This window comes from Lytechinus pictus, chromosome 16 (assembly GCF_037042905.1).
Source record: "Lytechinus pictus isolate F3 Inbred chromosome 16, Lp3.0, whole genome shotgun sequence".
Classification (NCBI taxonomy): Eukaryota; Metazoa; Echinodermata; class Echinoidea; order Temnopleuroida; family Toxopneustidae; genus Lytechinus; species Lytechinus pictus.
The window spans coordinates 6,965,899-6,986,147 of NC_087260.1; the positions used below are offsets into that span (position 1 = coordinate 6,965,899).

At 35.9% G+C, this 20,249-nt stretch overlaps 1 protein-coding gene across 10 annotated transcripts in view; it reads right to left on the reverse strand.

The window, feature by feature from the left end:
* The window catches only part of LOC129278928 (X-linked interleukin-1 receptor accessory protein-like 2), a 33,704-nt gene extending 14,753 nt beyond the window's left edge, over positions 1–18,951 (reverse strand). The window contains exons 1-6 of one of the 10 annotated variants that reach the window (XM_064111726.1): positions 18,741–18,951; positions 11,712–11,766; positions 7,067–7,230; positions 5,837–5,916; positions 2,633–2,834; positions 1,350–1,530 (exon numbers count right to left, since the gene is read on the reverse strand). In XM_064111726.1, coding sequence (XP_063967796.1) covers positions 1,350–1,530; positions 2,633–2,834; positions 5,837–5,916; positions 7,067–7,217 — 614 coding nt within the window. In that variant the 5' untranslated portion in view covers positions 7,218–7,230; positions 11,712–11,766; positions 18,741–18,951. Of the gene's footprint in view, positions 1–1,349; positions 1,531–2,632; positions 2,835–5,836; positions 5,917–7,066; positions 7,231–11,711; positions 11,767–11,891; positions 12,203–12,273; positions 12,441–13,312; positions 13,428–18,740 lie in introns of those variants that run through there. The other 9 variants (XM_064111729.1, XM_064111733.1, XM_064111731.1 and 6 more) reach the window with 9 other exon arrangements.
* Between the last annotated feature and the right edge of the window lie 1,298 nt (positions 18,952–20,249).

The following is a 20,249-nucleotide window of genomic DNA, read 5'->3' on the forward strand; positions in this document are numbered from 1 at the left end:
AAGGTTTATGTTAAAGAGCATGGATTCTGCCTAGTACACTCTTTGATGCTAAAGCAGTTGACATGAAAAAGGTCATGATATTAAATCATAAATTATTGAGTTTATTGTAACGTAATTGAACGCATTAAAAGTAATGGACAGTAACTGAAGTCAATTACATTTTTTTTTAATCACATCACATCAGGTACGGAAATGAAGGACTTCTCCTGTAGATTTTCCGATCTTAACTTCTGGTAATTGACGATTATCTAGACAGTTTAAACTTGTGAGACTTTACGTACGTTGAGAAATGGAGGTTTTAAATCTTTCCCCCCACCAAGATCTATCCAACAGATGTTTAAACATTTCCACTGATTTTGCTTCCACTACTCCTGTAGGCAGTTTGTTCCAGTCAGAATTACTTTCCCTTTCAAAAAAATTCAAATACAATAACAATGACTCACAAAAATGTAATTAATTACACATTGATCAATTAACTTGTTATGGAGCCCAATCATTAGAGACAGCAGGTCACAAGGTGCAGGATTAAAACAACATTTTGGCACTTACATCAAGGGATTCAAGGTTTATTAATATCGTTATTTCACATTTTCACACATCAACAACTCAATACAAACAATAACTTATGATACAAATTTTCATAGATAAACATACATACATATCATAGTAAATAAAGAGGCTTTAATAGGAGGTAATAATAATTTGTAAACAAATTTTCGGCATTGCTCGATCTGTAATGAAAATCATAAGTCAGACAAAAACTGGAACCAGTGGGATTCGAACCTGCCATCTACTGCTTGCCGGGCAGCGACTCAACCACCAGGCTATTCTGGTTCACGGCTAAGTCACGATGAAGTGGAATACAAATACCCTCGATCCTCTTCTTTCTGACTCATTAATATGCAAATGCAGGCTTTAATAGGAGGTAATAATAATTTATAAACAAATAAATAAAAATTTTAAACAAATAAATAAATATCCTTGAAAACTATTAAATGCATACATAATCAAATAACAATAAGATCCTCAGGCAAATTATCATTGTGTTCACAGCAAGACATCAGTAACTTTCTCTCTTTGAACAGTATATTGCTAGCCTCTTGTTTATAACACTCATTTCATAAATCACTATGTATCATTGTTATCTCTCTCTCGTTTCAGTTCCTCCGCTGTTCGGAGATCGGCAGGTATCACTGCAGAAGTTGAGTCAATGAGTCTGGTAAATGTCTAGTCCACAGGGATTAAAAGACAGGCAGGTTACTGAGAGTTGACAGGTGTAGGGGACAAGAAAAGGACATGCGACATCATCATCAAAATTGTTCTCTGGAGTACGGGAAGGGAATAATTACCTCACACGTTTTTCTGCCTCTTCGTCATCAGGCACCATGTCGTCCATGTTGAGCCAGTAGGCAAAGGTGCTTTCGGAGGTTGCGCCGACCTGACAAATACAGCAAAATGTCACATCTTCTCCTGGGTATGCAATCTTATCCTGACACTCCTCGTTATAAGTGATAATAGGAGGCTTTGGTTCTAAGATTAGTAAAAAAAAAAAAGGAACACACACACAAAACATATAATGAAATAATCAGGCTTTTTTACACTGTGAGGATTTTTATTACAAGTTAATGCCCCATTAGAAATAAGCCACCTCTGTTTTCATTGGCTATCCCATCGAGGTTTTTTTATTTTGACAAGCTATACATGTATCTTAAATTTGTTATTGTAATACCTGTCACATAAACAAATAAATTAATAAAAAATCTACTTATCAGTCAGTCAGTCAATCAATTAGTCATTCATTCAGTTAATTAGTCAGACAATCAGTCATTCCGACCGACCGACCGACCAACCAACCAGCCAATCTATCCATCAATCAATCCATCCATCATTCCATCTGTCAGTCAGTCAATGCATCCATCCATCCATCCATCAAACAATCAATCAATCAATCAATTTAAAGACAACTGACAGAACAGAAACAAAGATGTTTAAAGGAATGGTCCGGGCTGAAAATATTTATATCTAAATAAGTATAGTAAAGTTCACGAAGCAAATTTGCTCAAGATTTCATCAAAATCGGATAACAAATAACAAAGATATTGAATTTAAAAGTTTATCAATATTCTGTGAAAACAATTATATGCACACTGTCATGAATATTCATTAGGTGGGCTGATGATGTCACATCCCCACTTTCCCTTTTCTTATGTTAATACATGAAATCATAAATGTTTCATTTTTCATACATGTGTAAATGATGTGTCTCCATTAAAATGAAATAAGTTGCAGCAAAAAATAACTAATGCACTTATTCAGTTGTCAATCCAATTGTTTTAGTTCTTGGTAGAAAATTTTGAATAAACCAAATTTCAAATAAGAAAATACAAAAGAACAAGTGGGGATATGACATCATGAGCCCACCTAATGAATATTCATAAAGACATGCCTAGAACTGTTTCACCGGAATAATGCAAATATTCAAAATTAAATAACTTTGTTACTTGTTATCCGATTTTGATGAAATTTTCAGCATTTTGCTCTGTGAATTTTACTTTATTCGTTGAGATATATTTTCAGCCTGGACCATCCCTTTAAAGACAACTCACAGAACAGAAACAAAGATCTTACTCACCTTCATCTATGTCCACTCTCAAATGATATGATTGTGGCAGGTTGTCTCCTCCACACCCCTCCACTCCTTGACAGGTATATATTCCAGCATCTTCCAAGGTAAGGGATTTGAAAATCAGAGCTCGGCAGTTACACTCAATATCACAGAAGATATCTCCGCCTTCTTCCAATGGCAGTGGTATCCCTTCCTTCAGCCACGCAACCTTTTTTTGTTGACGGAGAAAAACAATGGGACTCAATTCATCACCTTAACGTCACAACCCGGAGGGGCCACTTCCATTGACGAGTGATACCATGCGCGACCATGGGGTCTCAAAAAGCACCCTAAACACATATTTTCCATATTCTGAAAATGCGCCCCTTAACAAGTATTGGCATGTGAAACCTTACCCTTAACAAGTATTGGAAACAAAACGATACTATCGGCAAGTATTCCATGAATTGAACCCCTAAACAAGTACAGCAATATTTCAATTGTAATATCACGGACGTCGGTCGTCGGTTTTACGTTACCTACATCATTGGGTTCAGTACACCCCCACCTCCCACACCTCGCACATATCGTACTCTTAACACGTAGTGTTGACTCTTGGGGCAAAAAGTACACCCCTTTAAAACATTTAGTCTTAATTTTCTATACCCTCGCATATTTGACCCTAAACACGTAGCCTTCCTAGCAAAAATAGATACCCTTTTTCATTATTTTAGTGTTTTTTCACCCTTATTACGTTACGTGCCCTATCTTGAAAAAGACATCCTTTTTACATGTTTTTTTGGTCGCGCATGGTATCCACTTGTCAATGTAAGTGGCCCCCCGGGCGTCACAATCAAAAAGGAGGATAAATACTCTTGTAAGTATCTGCAATTATTTGTGCTTGATCTAAGCAGTATTTTGATTTGTGAGTTTGACAAATGGATACTTTCAACATAGAAATGTGTATTTTTAACTCAAAATTTTGTCTTGATGCAATTATGCAATGCTTTGACTAATGTTGATTTGACCTACATGTATGCAACGTTCTACTCTGGTGAGATATAAGCAATGATCAGACCTGTCAACCTCTGGGAATAAAATTGTATTCTGTGATAAAAAAAACTGTATTCCCCCCAAAAAACTATATTTTATAATAAAATGTGCACTGCTATACAGATAGCAGGCCTGCCAACATTTGAAGAAAAAAAAAAGGAATCTCAATCGCGGCATGCACGCTCATTGCGGTGCTCAAGCTGCATGCAAGTTAATTCTATGCCGTAGTAATAATGGCAAGCATTAATTGATTCTGGAGTAATGGAGACCTGTCAACCTTCTACAAAAAAAAAAGGATTCTTAGAAGGGAAAAAAGTATATTTTGACAAAGTAAAGAGTATTTTTAAAAATTTGTCTCAACGTAACAATCGGCAGCCTGTTCTCTGATAAAATGCGAAATGCTCTTGCAGATGAAAAAAGCCCAAACATTGACACATGTGTATTTATCTCACCCTGGTTTTAACAAAATAATTGAAAAAAAAAAACAAGTTACCTGAAATTACATTCATCTAATAACCATACAGTATATGTGTATTAAAGGTTTACGAAATAGAGACATATAGAGACGATTTTTCTCAATAAATTACGAATTTATACAATTTTCTTTTAAATACACCAAAAACGTATTGGTTGGCAGCTCTGAATGATGCTCTAGTGTGAGTTGATTTCTGCTATGTCTATTCGGGGAAAAGCCTTTCCCAGGTTTAATTCAATATAACTGACTGAAAGAAGGGTGACTAAAGTAGAGTATTCACTTTATATCTAAAGGCCACTGCACACATGACGACTGTTCGCGATCCGATTTTGGAACAAATCGCATTTTGCTAATTTTCTGAGAATATGAATGGAACATATCATTTTATTAGAGGTTGAAATTAATTGAAAGAATACTAACATAACCATTTTGAAATATTGCAAGCCTTTAATTTGGAATAAAGGCCAACTTAGTTTCAAATCAATTTAGTTTCGAATCGTAGCCAATTGTACGACTGCTATGACGTCATTACGACTAGATATTAAATTTGCTTTTATTTTAAGAAGGATGATAGCATAGTCACTGATTTGAACATAGGTATTAGGACAATGATTTCAAACATTACGCAGTAAGATATTTCATGTCTCAATATTAGCATCAAATTCTACTACGTGTTATTCCAAAATCGGGTCGCAGACCGATCGTAAGGTGTGCGGTCGCCTTAAGAGAGTATAACGCAATCAACAATGAATTCCACTGGGAGAGATTTATAATTCCACTAGGGAATATTTAAGCGAACCTATTGTATGCGGGGGGGGGGGGGGGGGTGGGGGGAGGGGTGTCCACCCCCAACTTGTGTACATACATCCATGTTTAAAGCCAAATTAGACCGATCACCCATATGACCGAAAAAATGACATTAAAGGAGAATGAAACTCTTGGAGCAAGTTAGCTTTTGTGTAAGCAGAAAAATCAAAGAATGAGATCAACAAAAGTTTGAGTAAAATAGGACTAGCAATAGAAGAGTTATGAGCATTTGAATGTCGAGATCACTAATGCTATGGAGATCCTCCCATTGGCAATGCGACCAAGATCTATGATGTCACAGATGAACAACTCTCCCCTTTTGGACGCTGAAAATATACCCCAAAACATATCTTTTTGCTCATTCTAATCATATGACAAACGATTCATCAATGATATAATGTTGTGAAACCTCTGTACTTGTCCTCTCATAAAGAGAACACCTCACCTTGTGATAGACTCTATAAAAGTGAGAATATAAGTGAAATAAGTACTTAAGTAATGAGGGAGTTGTACGTGTGTGACATCACAGATCTTGGTCGCATTGCCAATGGGAGGATCTACATGGCATTAGTGATCTCAATATTCAAATGCTCATAACTTTCTTATTATTCATTCAATCTTCCTCAAACTTTCAATAATGTGTTTCTTTGATTTTTCTCTTTGATATGGATTCAGCTGGTTTCAAGGGTTTCATTCTCCTTTAAGAATCATACCATCACTGGAGACCTTCCAATCTAAACTGAAGTCTTATCTTTTCTAACAGGGAATAGTTATTGGCACTTTGACACTCATCCAAACTTTCTCATTCTTTCTTTTCTTGCACGCCTCGGTATAGAACATTTCTAGATAGAGGGCGCTATATAAATGCCTATTATTATTATTATTAATAATCAGACCTTACACTCCTCCTTCACTTGACAAATGATGTCTTTGGATTCACCAACGTCTCCAATCTCCAACGAGCTGGAATTTGTCTCTGAAATGAAAACAAACATGAAAATCAAGTTTAATATAGACTGAAAAAAATGCATAAATGACCTTTCATGTCATATCAATACAGGTTTCAAAGTTATATCACATATTAGCTGGTAATATCATCTAGCATCACTACAGGTTTTAGTTTCATGTACCCATTGATAAATTGGAAATAATCAAAGGACCAACTTGACTGGACCAAAAAATGCTTAAACAATGGTAATTCCACATGTTCAGAGAAGAATTAACTGTGTTTCATATGACAATTAGGAGAAAATAATAGTATTTCATATATTATATATACAAAAGAAATAGTGAGTGCGTGACACCACCAGTCACCTAATTAGTATACCGACTAGGATGTGCAAAAACTGTTTAGTGAAATTAAATGTCATAAATTTCTTATTTTACATCTGATTTTCAAGAAATTTTCATTGTTATGCTTGTGTTTGTAACTCTTTGTTGGGGTGGACTCTTTTATTATTGAATACAGGCCCAGGGGGGTGTTTCACAAAGATTTAAGTATGACTTAAGTCGCACTTAAATGCAGACGCGTATACGATATGCAACGCTCGATCTTATTGATAGATACGCAGTAGTGTGCGTCCTCATGTCACGATCTGACCAATGTGGTCAAGCCTTTTATACCGTACGCAACTCTGTATTTAAATGCAACTCTAAAGGCCACCGCACACCTTACGATTGTTCGCGATCCGATTTTGGAACAAATCGCATTTTGCTCATTTTCTGAAAATCAGAATGGAACATACCATTTTATTTGAGGTTAATATCAATTTAAGAATACTAATAAAACCATTTTGAAAGATTGCAAGCCTTTATTCTGGAGTAAAGGCCAAATAAGTTTCAAATCGTAGCCAATCGTAAGACTGCTATGACGTCATTACGACTAGATATTAAATTCGTTTTTACTCTAAAGGATAATAGCATAGTCACAGATTTGAACATAGGTATTCGTACGATGATTTACAACATTACACAGTAATATATTCCATGTCTCGATAATAGCATCAAATTCTACTACATTGTATTCTGAAATCGGGTTGCAGACCAATCGTAAGGTGTGCGGTCGCCTTAAGTCATACTTAAATCTTTGTGAAACACCCCCCAGGTCTGCAATAACGTATTCTTACTTCTTTCAGGGCACTGGGATGAGTTGCGCACCAAACAGAGCATTAGAAGTAGACCTAGAACCTTACGCGACCAGGAGTAGGTCCAGGATCTGGTCAAAAAGTAGGCCCAGGAGTAGGCCCCTCTGCTACACGTCATCTTGGTTTTAGGCATCCACACATGCTTTCTAGGAATAAAGTGATCGACAAAGAAAACAACTGTAAGAGGCCGTTCTCATTACGCTTTCTAAAACTAGTTTACTGGAAACCGATTCAGGAAACCACTTTGGAAGATCGCTTTGCTAGCGTTCCCAGTAGATCACACGAAAGTGGTTTTCAAAATCACTTCACGTAAAGCGCTCTTGTTGCTGTGGAAACGCTCTCAGTGGGGTGACACGTTTCGCGCGAAATTCGAAACCGCAGCATAGGCATTCTACACCTGTTGTGTGGAGTAGCACGCTCAAAATGTGCGAAGATCGCTTCTCGAAGAACAGTTGTGTCCTCACTTACGCTAAAACCAGTTTAACGAGGCAAAGCAATCTTGAAAACTACATCGCGAGGTGGTTTTCCAAACTGGTTTGGAAGATCGCTTCGAAGACCGCTTCGACCGTTCTCACTACGCGCTAAACTAGTTTCCACTAAACTAGTTTTAGGAACGTAGTGAGAACAGCCTCTAAGACACCGTTTTCACTACTGTCCTGAAACTAGTTTCAACTTGTAATGAGAACGGTCGAGGCAGTCTTGGAAACGATCTTCCAAACCGGTTCAGAAAACCACCTCGCGATGTAGTTTTGAAGATCGCTTTGCCTCATTAAACTGGTTTTAGCGTGAGGACACAGCCGTTCTTCGGGAAGCAATCTTCGCACATTTCAAGCACGCTACTCCACACACTGGATGTGGAATGCCTGCGCTGCGGTTTCAAATTTCGCGCGAAACATGTCACCCCACTGAGAGTGTTCCCATAGCAACAAGACCGCTTTACCACTTTCGGGTGATCAAATGGGAATGCTAGCAAAGCAGTCTTCCAAACTGATTTCCTGAACCAGTTTCTAGTAAACCAATTTTAGAAAGTATAATGAGAACGGTGTCTCTGTTACATGTATAAGATTAACATGGATAGCACACAATTATAAATATGATTTCTAATGTTCAGGAGTTTGCTTATTATAGTGCTTTTTTGCTGTTGTTGCTCATTTGCTATTCTATGTTCTGTTGGTAATTACTTTGTGCTATGCCATTCTCTGCATTAAAGCAAACACTACAACAATGTTATTATGAGGGGTCCACAGACCACTTGGTCCCTTCATTTCCAAAGGTATCGATGATGATGATCTTTTGGTCGTTTTCCAATTTCATTTTATCTTGTTATTGTTATTCTTTTTCTACTTCATCATTTTCTGGTTACTTGATGCCTTTCAATATATTTTGTGTAAAACATTCAATGTAATAAATATGTATTCCGTTTCCACATTTGTTCGCCCAAAGTAACAACTTATATTTTCTCCCAATGGGAGCCTAATTTTCTACAAGATCTCCTTTTTATTTAGGCTCCTCACTTTTTTTACATTTTATAGTGTACCTATGTTTAAATACTTATGTTAGATATTTAATTTGATCTTTGATACACTATGTTTACAAATACATTTGTTATGTATATTATGTTATTTGTTTTAAAAGTGGAATCAATAAATGAATGAATGAATGAATGTATGGTAATTTGCTTTCATACTGTAAATAGTTACATTTACTCAAGAAGAAGAACAAGTGGAGTGCCTGTGGCTTGGTCGCCTGCATTATGCGATTCGATATACAGTGCTGACTTTGAAAATATCTATATAAAAAAAACCCCACAATTTATTATATATAAAACCTAAATGATATTTGACCTTGATCATGTGACCTAAGACTTGTGCAAGTTGATCAGTGATACTTGATTACCCCTATGTCCACATTTCATGATCTATATCCATAAAATTTCAAAAGTTATGATGGCAATTCAACAAATACCCCAATATATGGCTAAAGTTCATTGATCTTATAAAATGACCTTTGACCTTGGTCATTTGACCTGAAACTCATGCAAGATGTTCACTGATACTTGATTACTCTTATGTTTAAGTTTCATGAACTAGATCCATATACTTTCAAGTTAAGATTTTATTTTGATACCCTACATAAAGAAAGTTCATTGCCTCTACATGACCTTTGACCTCAATCATTTTCACTGATTTTCACTGATACTTTATTACTCTTATGTCCAAGTTTCATGAACTAGACCCATGAACTTTCAAAGTTATGATGGCAATTCAACAAATACCCCAACATGGCCAAAGTTCATTGACCCTAATTGACCTACATGTATGACTTTGGTCATGTGAACTGAAACTCGTGCAGACTCTTCAGTAATACTTGATGACCCTTATGTCCAAATTTCATGAACTAGGTCCATATACTTTCTGCGTAATGGTGACATTTCAAAAACTTAACCTAAGGTTAAGATTTCGATCTTGATTCCCCAAACATGGTCTAAGTTCATTGACCCTAAATGACCTTTGACCTAGGTCATGTCACTTGAAACTCATGCAGGATCATCAGTAATACTTGATGACATTTTTGTCTACATTTCATGAACTAGGTCCATATATTTTCTGGGTTATGGTGACATTTCAAAAACTTAACCTTAGGGGTTAAGTTTTCAACGTTGACGTCACCGCCGGAAAAGCAGCGCCTATAGTATAGCTCTGCTATGCAGGCAAGACAAAAATTACATATTTATACATTAATTTATATTGTTTGAATGATTTATGATTATATCATATCACAGACAATGTTATTGCATTTATACTATAGATACAATTTGGCTAGCACCCAATGGAGATCCTCCCATTGGCAATGTGACAAAGATGTGTGATGTCACATATGAACATCTTTCCCTTTGATGGACTATAAAATACCACCAAAATGTATTTTTGCTCTTATAATGGTGATACAAGCTCTTTATACATAATGTATATTCTTTGAAAATCTGTATAACATGACCTACTGTAGAAAGAATAGATGATCTCCTGATAGATTTGTTAACAGTTAAAGTGAAATAAACCCCTCAATTTTTTTTTGGAAATCTGTGTTTGGCCATTAATTTCTCCCAACTCCCAATTTTACACAATGCTTATTTGATATCATTCAAAAGACCATTTAATTCTCTTTATTAAAAATGATACCATGCTTGTTATGATTATGCCATCATGAAAAGAGCAGGATTCAAAAGTGTTGGATGAGGTCTGAATTGAAAAGCTGCAAAATGAGCAGAAATAGTAATGGAGGGTCAATAAAGAACATGATTCTTTTGTTTGTGTCAATAGAGATGAAAATCCATTCAAATCAAGCCCCTGCTTCTTCATTTTCGATGTTTTGTTGTGGTTTATGTAAGGATGGTTCTGTGAGATAACATGGTTTGAGTCATGGTTTGAAATACCCATGCATATTTGTTTGTTTTTTATGTGTTTGCTTGTGCAGAGGTGTGTTTGATTCCATGTTAATGTTGATGTTAAGGTGTATGAAAACAAAAGAAACCGCTGAGAAACTCACTCATCACCACAGAAAAAAAGAACAGTGATGTTCAATATTGTGTCATTTTGCAACTTTTGAATTTTGACCTTGCCCCACATTTCAAGGCATTGCACCTCTATGTGAACCATAATCATATCATGTAGGGTATCATTTTAAAGAAAATTGAATGATATATTCATTGGTATCAATCACACATTAATATTCACTAAAACCAAGGAAGGATTATCGATCAAAGTCAGATTTCCAAACTTTTTTTAGGAGTTTATATACAAAAGTGATGGGAAATTTGTTCACATGTGACATCACACATCTTTGTCGCATTGCCAATGAGAGGATCTACATTGCAAATAATATCTAACTTTCAAATGCTCATAACTTTCTTATTATTTATCCAATTTTGCTCAAAGCTTTCATTGATCTGTTCCTTTGATTTTTCTGTTTTCACACAAGCTATATTGTTCCAAAGGTTTCATTTTCCTTTAAAGGAAACCAAAACCCAAGAAGAGAAGCAATCTTATTGGAAGGAGTAAAATTAAAGGAACAATTTTAAAAAAGTTTCATCAAAATTAGTTATGAAATAAGCGAGTTATGGATGTTTAAAAAGTCTTGTTGTACTTTCTATGGGGATCCTCAAATTGGCAAACGTGCATCAAAATGGCTGATTTTGGGGACAACTCTCCATTTGTTTTGTACACAAATTTTTAGATTTTCCCCTTTATTTTACATATTCCGCATTATCTTCTCCTGACCTTGACATATGTGATGTGAATGATATTTTCTCATGACATATGTTGTGCTCAGAAGGAGGCAAGATGCAATTTGAAAGATAATGAGGAAAATCTGAAAATTTGTGTACAAAACAAATGGAGAGTTGTCCACAAAATCAGCCATTTTGAAGCATGTTTGCCAACTTGAGGATCCCCACAGAAAGTAAACAAGACTTTTTAAACATCCATAACTTGCTTATTTCATAACCGACTTCGATGGAACTTTTTTTTAATTGTTCCTCTCATTTTACTCTTTCCAATAAGATTGCTTCTTTTCTGGGCTTTTGGTTTCCTTTAAAAATGCTAAATAAAACATTTTCTCAGTACTGTACCTGCTTGCTTGCTGCCTCTAAAAGCAGTCAGTCAGTCAGTTGGTCCAATATAAATCTGTTAACAAAATAAAAACAAAACAAATGAGTGAAATTTCCAAAATATTAAATCATCCAAGCGACAATATCATTGTGTGCATACAGCATGCTTTTGTCCACAAACAAACTCAAAATAACAGATACCTGTACATATAACACCTAGTTTGCAGTACAAACCCTTGGTTTCACTCGAGTATTAGTGGTCTGAATATGAAGCCTTTAGTCCCTGTCAGCGACTTGTTCACTCAGCTAATTGTATTTTTGCTAGTCTTATGTCAAGATCCACTTCTTGATCAAAGCTTCAATCAGGGTCTGTGCGTGCAGACTAGATAACAACTGCATTTACTTCGTAACAGCAAATGTTTACAGTAGGCATCAGTGTGATTTAACTCAAAGCTCCTGCAGTCTTTTCTGTGTACATTAATGATATTGAGAATTGATAATGTGTAAGAAACAGATCGACTCTGACATGAATGACCTTGTTAGATAGCTAGCGTTCCAATGATAGGCTATAAACACGCCTTACTGGTATTATCATATTCATGTCTCTACAGCCCCTTTCACAATTTGTGGTGCGACTACTTACAACCGTTGCGATTGTGTGCATAATATATTTTGACCAAACGATCACACGAGCAAATGTGAAAGCCCCTTAAAATCCCTTTAGAATAAAGATCCTGGTTATTGCTACATGCACATGTAAGGGCCATTCAACACTAATATAGGATCCCCTTCCCACTAAATAGGATATGTGTCAGTTTAAATTACTGGAGATCTTGTTACACTGTATATTAAAGTTAAGTTTTTGTTTTGTGGGTTTTATATGCATTTTATGAAAAATAATTTAATTATCATTTCTTGCTCTAAATTCCCCCACCCTTATACATCCTGGTAATTCAAACTTCACAAGTTAGAACAAAAGATGAATAACTTTCAGGCGTCATTTGCCCCCTCCCCCAGACATTCAAGGATATGCCCATAATAAATAGGAAGTATATGATAGTGCTATTAATGCCAATAACATATTTAAGTAGAGACTTCTGTTTTCTCTCAGGCTTCATTCCTGATTCTCCCATAATTATGGTTTCAATTTAAATCATGTTTCAGCACAAATTATGTTTACGTTTAACAGCAATCTTGGTCCATTTTTAATCATGACTTAATACGCAATCATCGACTATTATCAAACAAAAAGATACATTTTAATTCTTCTAAAATCATTGGATGGTCTCGAATTGCTTGAATGAACTTCATAGTCATACACTGCCTCACTGCAAAAAAAGCTGCAAAATGCTTCCACAAACAAAACCTGTGGTATTATACTTTGACCTATGAGGTCAATCTACCCAATACGCTGTGCAAAAAGAAATATTAGACTCGCAAGTCGTAATCAGAAGTGCAATCAGGAACACTGGATAGTCTCCTTGGCAGAAACAACATTTTAAAATGTAACAAATTTTGCTCTCAAAAATTTGTATAAATGTAGACTTTTAGAACAGCTAGTATCCTCCTTCTCATATTTTTTTCTCAAAAATCCTCCAATTAAAATGATCCTGGAACTTTACACGAAAAGCGCTGCTGAATCATTTTCAGCCACCTACTTTAATATTATCTGCAAATAAACGGATGACAGACAGTTCAAAACAGTAACTGTGATCTTGCACACGATGATGGTGCACTATTGTACCTTTGTTGCTGTGTCAATATCCTGGACCATTGATTCAAGTTAATGCAGTGCTCTGAACTTCAGGGGGTGTTTACACAAAGAATATCAAGCTGACATAAGTACCAATGTGCACATGCTGTTTAATATGATCTCATTGATTAATACAGTGCACCATCTTTGCATGATCAAACCGATGCAATGATATGTATGCACCTGGAAATTTATTTGACAATCCTATATTAGAAAATCTTAAAAACCATAATTTAGACTAAATGTTTATCATACACTATGGTTGCAAATGAAATAACTGGCTTTTAGGCTATAAAGGTCACAACCCCCAAAATTAGCCTGGTCGGCGACCGGGTGGAAAGTTTTAAACCAATTTTGCCCGGGAACTGAGCAGTGGCCATCCGGGCACCTCTTTTTTGGGGGGGGCATCACTCGGTCACTCAGATCTGGCGGTGTCTGCTCACTTTTCACTCGTCGCCCTTAATATGCCCGGTGCCCGAGTGGCCATCATCGAACAATTTAGGTAGAAATTGAACTCGTTGGATCGAGCGGTCACTGGCCGGTCGCCAGCTGCTCAGAGATCAGTCGATGATCTCACAGCGAATTCAAGATCGGCCAGCGGCCGACCGACGGGGGAATCGGTGGGTCGTTAGCCGATGACTGCTCGGGACGCCAAACAGAAAAGTCCCCAGATTTGGCCTTGAGTAATGGGTAATCGAAAGGGCACTGCTCGGCCATCGATAAGCCTTTACAGCCCGCTTGACTTATAAAAAATCGTTGGGCAATGGCTTATTTCCAGCGGCGCCCGAGCAGGCTACTTATTGGTCGGTCACCACTCTGAGCTAAGACTGAAGCCTAAAGTTCGGATTGTAAAAATAAATATGACAAAACCTATTAGCAGAAACTTCCTGTACATTTAAAGTTGACATATGATACTTCAGGATTGCCAGTAACATACATTGTAAGTATCCTGAAATTAATCAGTAAGCGTTTCATACGGCTGAGGTACTTTCACACTAGTCAGATCGAAGAAAATACCTGATATTTTGCCAGTGTCAAAGCATATAGATCCTTAACATCCCTGAAAGAAAATAACCCACATGTTTTCAAATTTCAGATAATATTTGCATATAATTCTCCAAATGAATTTATGCAGTGTGAAAACCAATAACTAGCACAGGATAATTTTACTTTTCAAATATAATTAGCAGTTTTGATCATTGGGAAAGATCTCATCAATTCTCTGTATAGTCTGACTTCAACTACTTTAAAAAGACAAAGTGGTCTTGAAAACCACACTGTTAGGTGGTTTTCCAAACTGGTTTGGAAAATCGCTTCTTATACACTGTTCTCACTACCGTCCTAAAACTATAGTTTACTGGAATCTAGTTTTAACGTGCAATGAGAACGGTCGAAGCGGTCTTGGAAGCGATCTTCCAAACCGGTTCAGAAAACCCCCTCATGATGTAGTTTTGAAGATTGCTTTGCCTCGTTAAACTGGTTTTAGAGTCCAGACACAACCGTTGTTTGGAAAGCGATCTTCGCACATTTCGAGCGCACTACTCCACACACTGTATGTGCAATGCCTACGCTGTGGTCCCATCTTACAAAGAGGTAATAATAATAATAATATTCCGCATTTATATAGCGCTTAACACATCGGAACGACGTCTCTAAGCGCTTTACAGACATATTATTACCCCGGTCATCGGATCCTTGCATGCCCGCATACAATGTATGCACCTTCTCCACTCCCTGGGGAGCATTCCAACAAGAGTTCAAAGACTCAATTGCTAGGCATACTACATATAGGCTTTCACATCCTACCGGGTACCCATTTAACACCTGGGTGGAGAGTGGCAAAGTGTGGATTAACGCCTTGCCAAAGGACGCTAGGCCATGGTGGGATTCGAACACACGACCCTCTGATTACAAGGCGAGAGTCAGAACCGCTACACCACGACGCTTCCACACATTACATGCAGGTACATGTACGATTGATTCAATCAATCAACCTCAACTTTATATGGAAATCCAACAATGTCATCATTTTTTTCTACAGGAAATTTGCACAATTTTCTCTTTAAACAAAGAGAAGCACACTGAATAAAAAAAAATAAAAAAATAAATGTTTGATAGTATATGGTACATCATAATTAGAAATGTTTTGTACAAACAGGGCCCTGTCTTACAAAGAGGTAAGATTGATCGGATCACTCTCAAATATATGGAAATCCATCAATGTCATAATTTTTTCTTCAGGAAATTTGCTCGAAGTCCTTTGAAAACAAAGAGAATCATACTGAATTGTCCAGAAAACAGTGAATGTATGAATATACATCATTTCTAGGACCAAAGCTATGGAATCAACTGCCTATCCAATTACGCCAAATTTCATCAACAGAAGCATTCAAGTCCCAATTGAAAACTTATTTAATCTCCCATTAGCAGTTTAATATTGTGTTTATTCAGGAGAATTCAAATTCTATTCTTTTTTTTGTTTTCTATTGTTGTGTTTTGTGTTTATTGTCCTTGAAGCGCCATGAGCACCGAAAGGTGGACCTGTGCGCTATATAAGTAGCCACCATTATTTCTAGAAAATGATTTGAACAAACATGTATTTTCTATGTTTATGTTGCTGGCCTTCTATAGTTACGATTGATCGGATTAATTGCAACTCTTTGTAAGACGAGCCCAGATCTTTTAAGTGACAGTGACGTTGCTTGCTTTCCATTGTTGTGGTTGATTGGATCAATCGCAACTGTTTTGTAAGACGGGGCCCTGATGTAGATGGTTTATGGTTCAGGCAAGTGTGAATACTCCCTTGTTTTATATTGAACTGGTGTAAATGCACCCTGAGTAGTAAAACCAGGCAGCAAAGTACACTTCATCATTTATAAGGGTACTTCAGACAACTACAGCATTCTAATGATTTAAAGGACAAATACAGTTTTGATGGGCTCCAAATATTGATTCTTAGCTTCTTATCATTCGGCAAATTATGGTTCTAAATCTAATGATCCAAATGCCAAATATGGGGTCCGTTCATAAAACTTGTTAACAAATTCGCAATAATAGGACAAGTCTACCCCAACAAAAGGTTGATTTTAATAAAATGAGAAAAATCCAACGAGCATAACACTGAAAATTTCATCAAAATCGGATGTAAAATAAAAAAGATATGACATTTTTAAGTTTTGCTACATTTCACTAAACAGTTATATGCACATCTTGGTTTGTTTGCAAATGAGACTAATGATGTCATCCAATCACTATTTCTTTTGTATTTTATCATATGAAATATTTTAATTTTCTCCTCATTGTCAAGTGAAACAAAGATAAATTCCTTCCTGAAGCATTATTTTAATATTATATGGTTGAGTCGAGTTGGCCTTTTTGTCAAATCTGTAAAAAATGAAATAGTGTATTATTCAAACAAGAAAAAAAGAAAGAAATAGTGAGCGAGGGACATCATCGACTGTCACTTTTGCATGTCACTGAGTTGTGCATGTAACTGTTTTGTGAAAAATAAGCGAAACTTTAAAATGTCATAACTTTCTTATTTTACATCCTATTTTGATGAAATTTTCAACGTTTGCTAGTCTGATTTTTCTCTATTATTCAAATCAACATTTTTCTAGGGTGGACTTGACCTTAAAGGAAGTTTTCTCTCCAGGTTGAATACCAGACAAAAAGATGTGAAAATGTCATTTTTTTCAAATGCTTATGTCAATTCCAGTTATCATACACCCTCAAGAACATAACCTTATTTCAAGTATAAAGACATTTTAACCGAAAATGACGGCTGCAAAGTTTCCCTTTTTTAATCTTATGTTGAACAAATATTCAAAATTACATAAGCAAGAGGTAAACGTGCAATCCATTGTTATACAAAATTATGATGGAGGTACAATGTACAGTAGGTCAAGGAGATATTGATGTCCTAAAGCAATATTATTGATCAAGAATCTTGCCACCCTTTCACAAGGTAAAAAAAATTTTGAGTGATGATTCCAGTGAAAATAAGGCTAATGACGATTTTTTTTTTTAACATGTGTAAAACCAAACTAGAATCACGAACGCTAATCACAATCACGAATTCAAATTCTACTCCGGAGGTGAATTCCAGTTAAATTTCACTCAAATTACGGTACAAATTTTTCTGTGTAAAAGGTCCGATGATTCTAAAGACGAATTGCAATCATCACTACAATGATGATTCCAGATTCACATGAAAAAATGCCTCTGATTCCTGTAGTTCTAAGCAAATCCTTGGTCATGGGCAGTATTGGCTTCAATACTTGGCTTGGATAATTTTTAAAAATATTTTCTCATTTGTGCTGTACATAATATAAATAATCCACCTTTTGAAAAGTAGCCTTGCCCTAACAATATCAGAATTTTCACGTAAGGCCTACATTTATATCAGAAAGAGTTACGTTTAAACGCAAGTCAAAAAATCAATCGCAAGTCCTAAATGCGCGCTGTTGATTGGTTGAAAATCAAGTTACCGGTACACATGATTTTTAGAGTTGCGATTGATTGCAACTCTTTCTGCAACGGGCCCCAGAGCTGCCAACCTTAATTGTGAAAAAATCCTACTCCTTTTCTCTTTATTTCACCCTATTTTCAAGCCTAAAATCCTATTTGATTTTAAAATTTTGAAAAGTACTGTACACCAAAAATCATAATTCTAACAAGTTTCAAAAATCCTATTTCTACAGGAAGGAGTGTATTTAGTGTCACTTTCCCATTAAACATCCTACCAAACGAGATAAAATCCTACTAATTGGCAGCTTCGTTATATGCATATTTTCACCAAAGGCAGAAATTGTTAGCATTTATCAATTATGTATTGTTGTTTTCAAATGATATGCACTTCTTGCATACATGTATGGGACTATTTACTTTAATATCCACTTCTACACTCACAACGCAAAGATGGGCCGACAACAATAATGATTTATGATCATTATTGTGAAGTACCTACATGTAATATGAACATTTGATGGATACAGTAATATGTAGTAATATGTATAGAGAGTAGAATAGAAACTAATAAAAGAACTTCACAATCAACATTATGAATAGTGACTGCATGTATGAAGTCAAATCCGTGTCAATTACAAATTCCAGAGAAATCTCACAACACAACTAAACCACAAACCAAAATCGCAAAGTGACTTCTTCAGGGGTGTGTGTGATCATAAATAAAAAGCGCTGAAACATGTTGAACAAAGCTGAAATTGGAAGAGCTCCCATAGTACACTGCATGCAAAGTACAGTAGGCCTACACTGCATAAAAATCCCATACATACCTAGGAAAGCTATAATAACCCGACTGGCTGACATACGCTGAAAATCAAAACCACAAATAGCTTAAATCAGTTAATAAGCAGGTCTCCAGCACGCCTCTGCTTCTTGATTTTGCATGCAGTTGTCTGGCATAGACCTGTAATTGTTACAAATGAGAGCATCTCCTGGAATCAGCATGCCTGCTAGAAGGGTTCAGGGAATTCCCCTTACTCTAGCAGCTGCTGAAAATCAGTTTCCATAGAAATATATAAATATCCTGGAGTAAATAAATATAGCAAAACTGATTCCAACATAGCAACCATAGTCAATGAAAGAGGCAAGTAGAAAATATATACAGCATACATGTATGAGTTAATTGTGTGGGGTTTTTTTTTTATGAAAAATTATATTAATCAAGAAAAAAAAAACAGAGTTGAAAAATTGATTCAATAATCTAATAATCAATGAATGCATCTGTGAACTTTATAAGCGATACCATGCTGCATCATACAGGAAATTTTGACAACACAGGCCTCTACAAAAAAAAAATCATCACTTGCCCTGTCGGGCAAGTGATAAAAAAATTTGCTTGCCCGATAGAGAAAACTGCTTGCCCGATTTTTTTTCAAAAATTCTTTTGCTCTTAATTATTCTTTTCTGTCCTGGCTGAACTTGATTTACTGGCGCTGCCCTTGGCATTTCTTTTTCTTGACTCTTGTTCATAGCAAGTTGTTCTGGTCGCCGATCACGACAACAAAAGTTGCCTATTTTAGTCTGACGAATCATTGTTTATTTGGTTTGAAGTTGAAGCCAAGTCCTGGCCAGGGTGACCAGATTTCACAAAATGAAATACAGGACAATCGACAAAAAAAAAAGATCAAGAAAGAAGGCTACACAGTGTTAGACTTGTGAAAAAATATACAGAATTGGAAGGGAGGGTGAACGAAAGAATGAAGGAGAGAAAGAAAAGAGATGAATTGAGAAGAAAGAAAGAAAAAATGAAGGGGAAAATGAAGGAAATAATAAAAAATATAAGAAAGTTCTAATAAAAGAAGGATGAGAGAGAGAATAAAAATAGATAAAAAGGTTTCCATCATTCTTTGAATTGAATATAGAAAGAAAAAAAGAAAAGAAAAGAAGGGAAGATGAATAAATGTGTGAAAGTCAAAATAAAGAAGAGAAAGACAAAAAGAAAGTAAAAAAAAGGAGGAGGAAAGAAAGAATGAAGGAAAGAAAATGTTTCCTTTGTTCTAGGAAAGAAACAAAGAAAGAAGAAAACAGGAGGGAAGGAATGAAGGAAGAAAGGGAAAGAAAGTATAAGGGAAAAGAATAAGGACAAAATGAAATAAATAATGAAAGAAAGAAAGGAGGAAAGAGAGGGAGGAAAGAATTAAGGGAGGCCAGAATGAAAAAAAAAGAAGAAAATAATGGAAGGAGAGAAAGAACAAAAATAAAAACGAGTGGAAGGGAGAAGGAATGAAGGAAATAAAATAAGGAAATGTAATAAAGAAGGCAAGTAAGAGAAAGAAGGA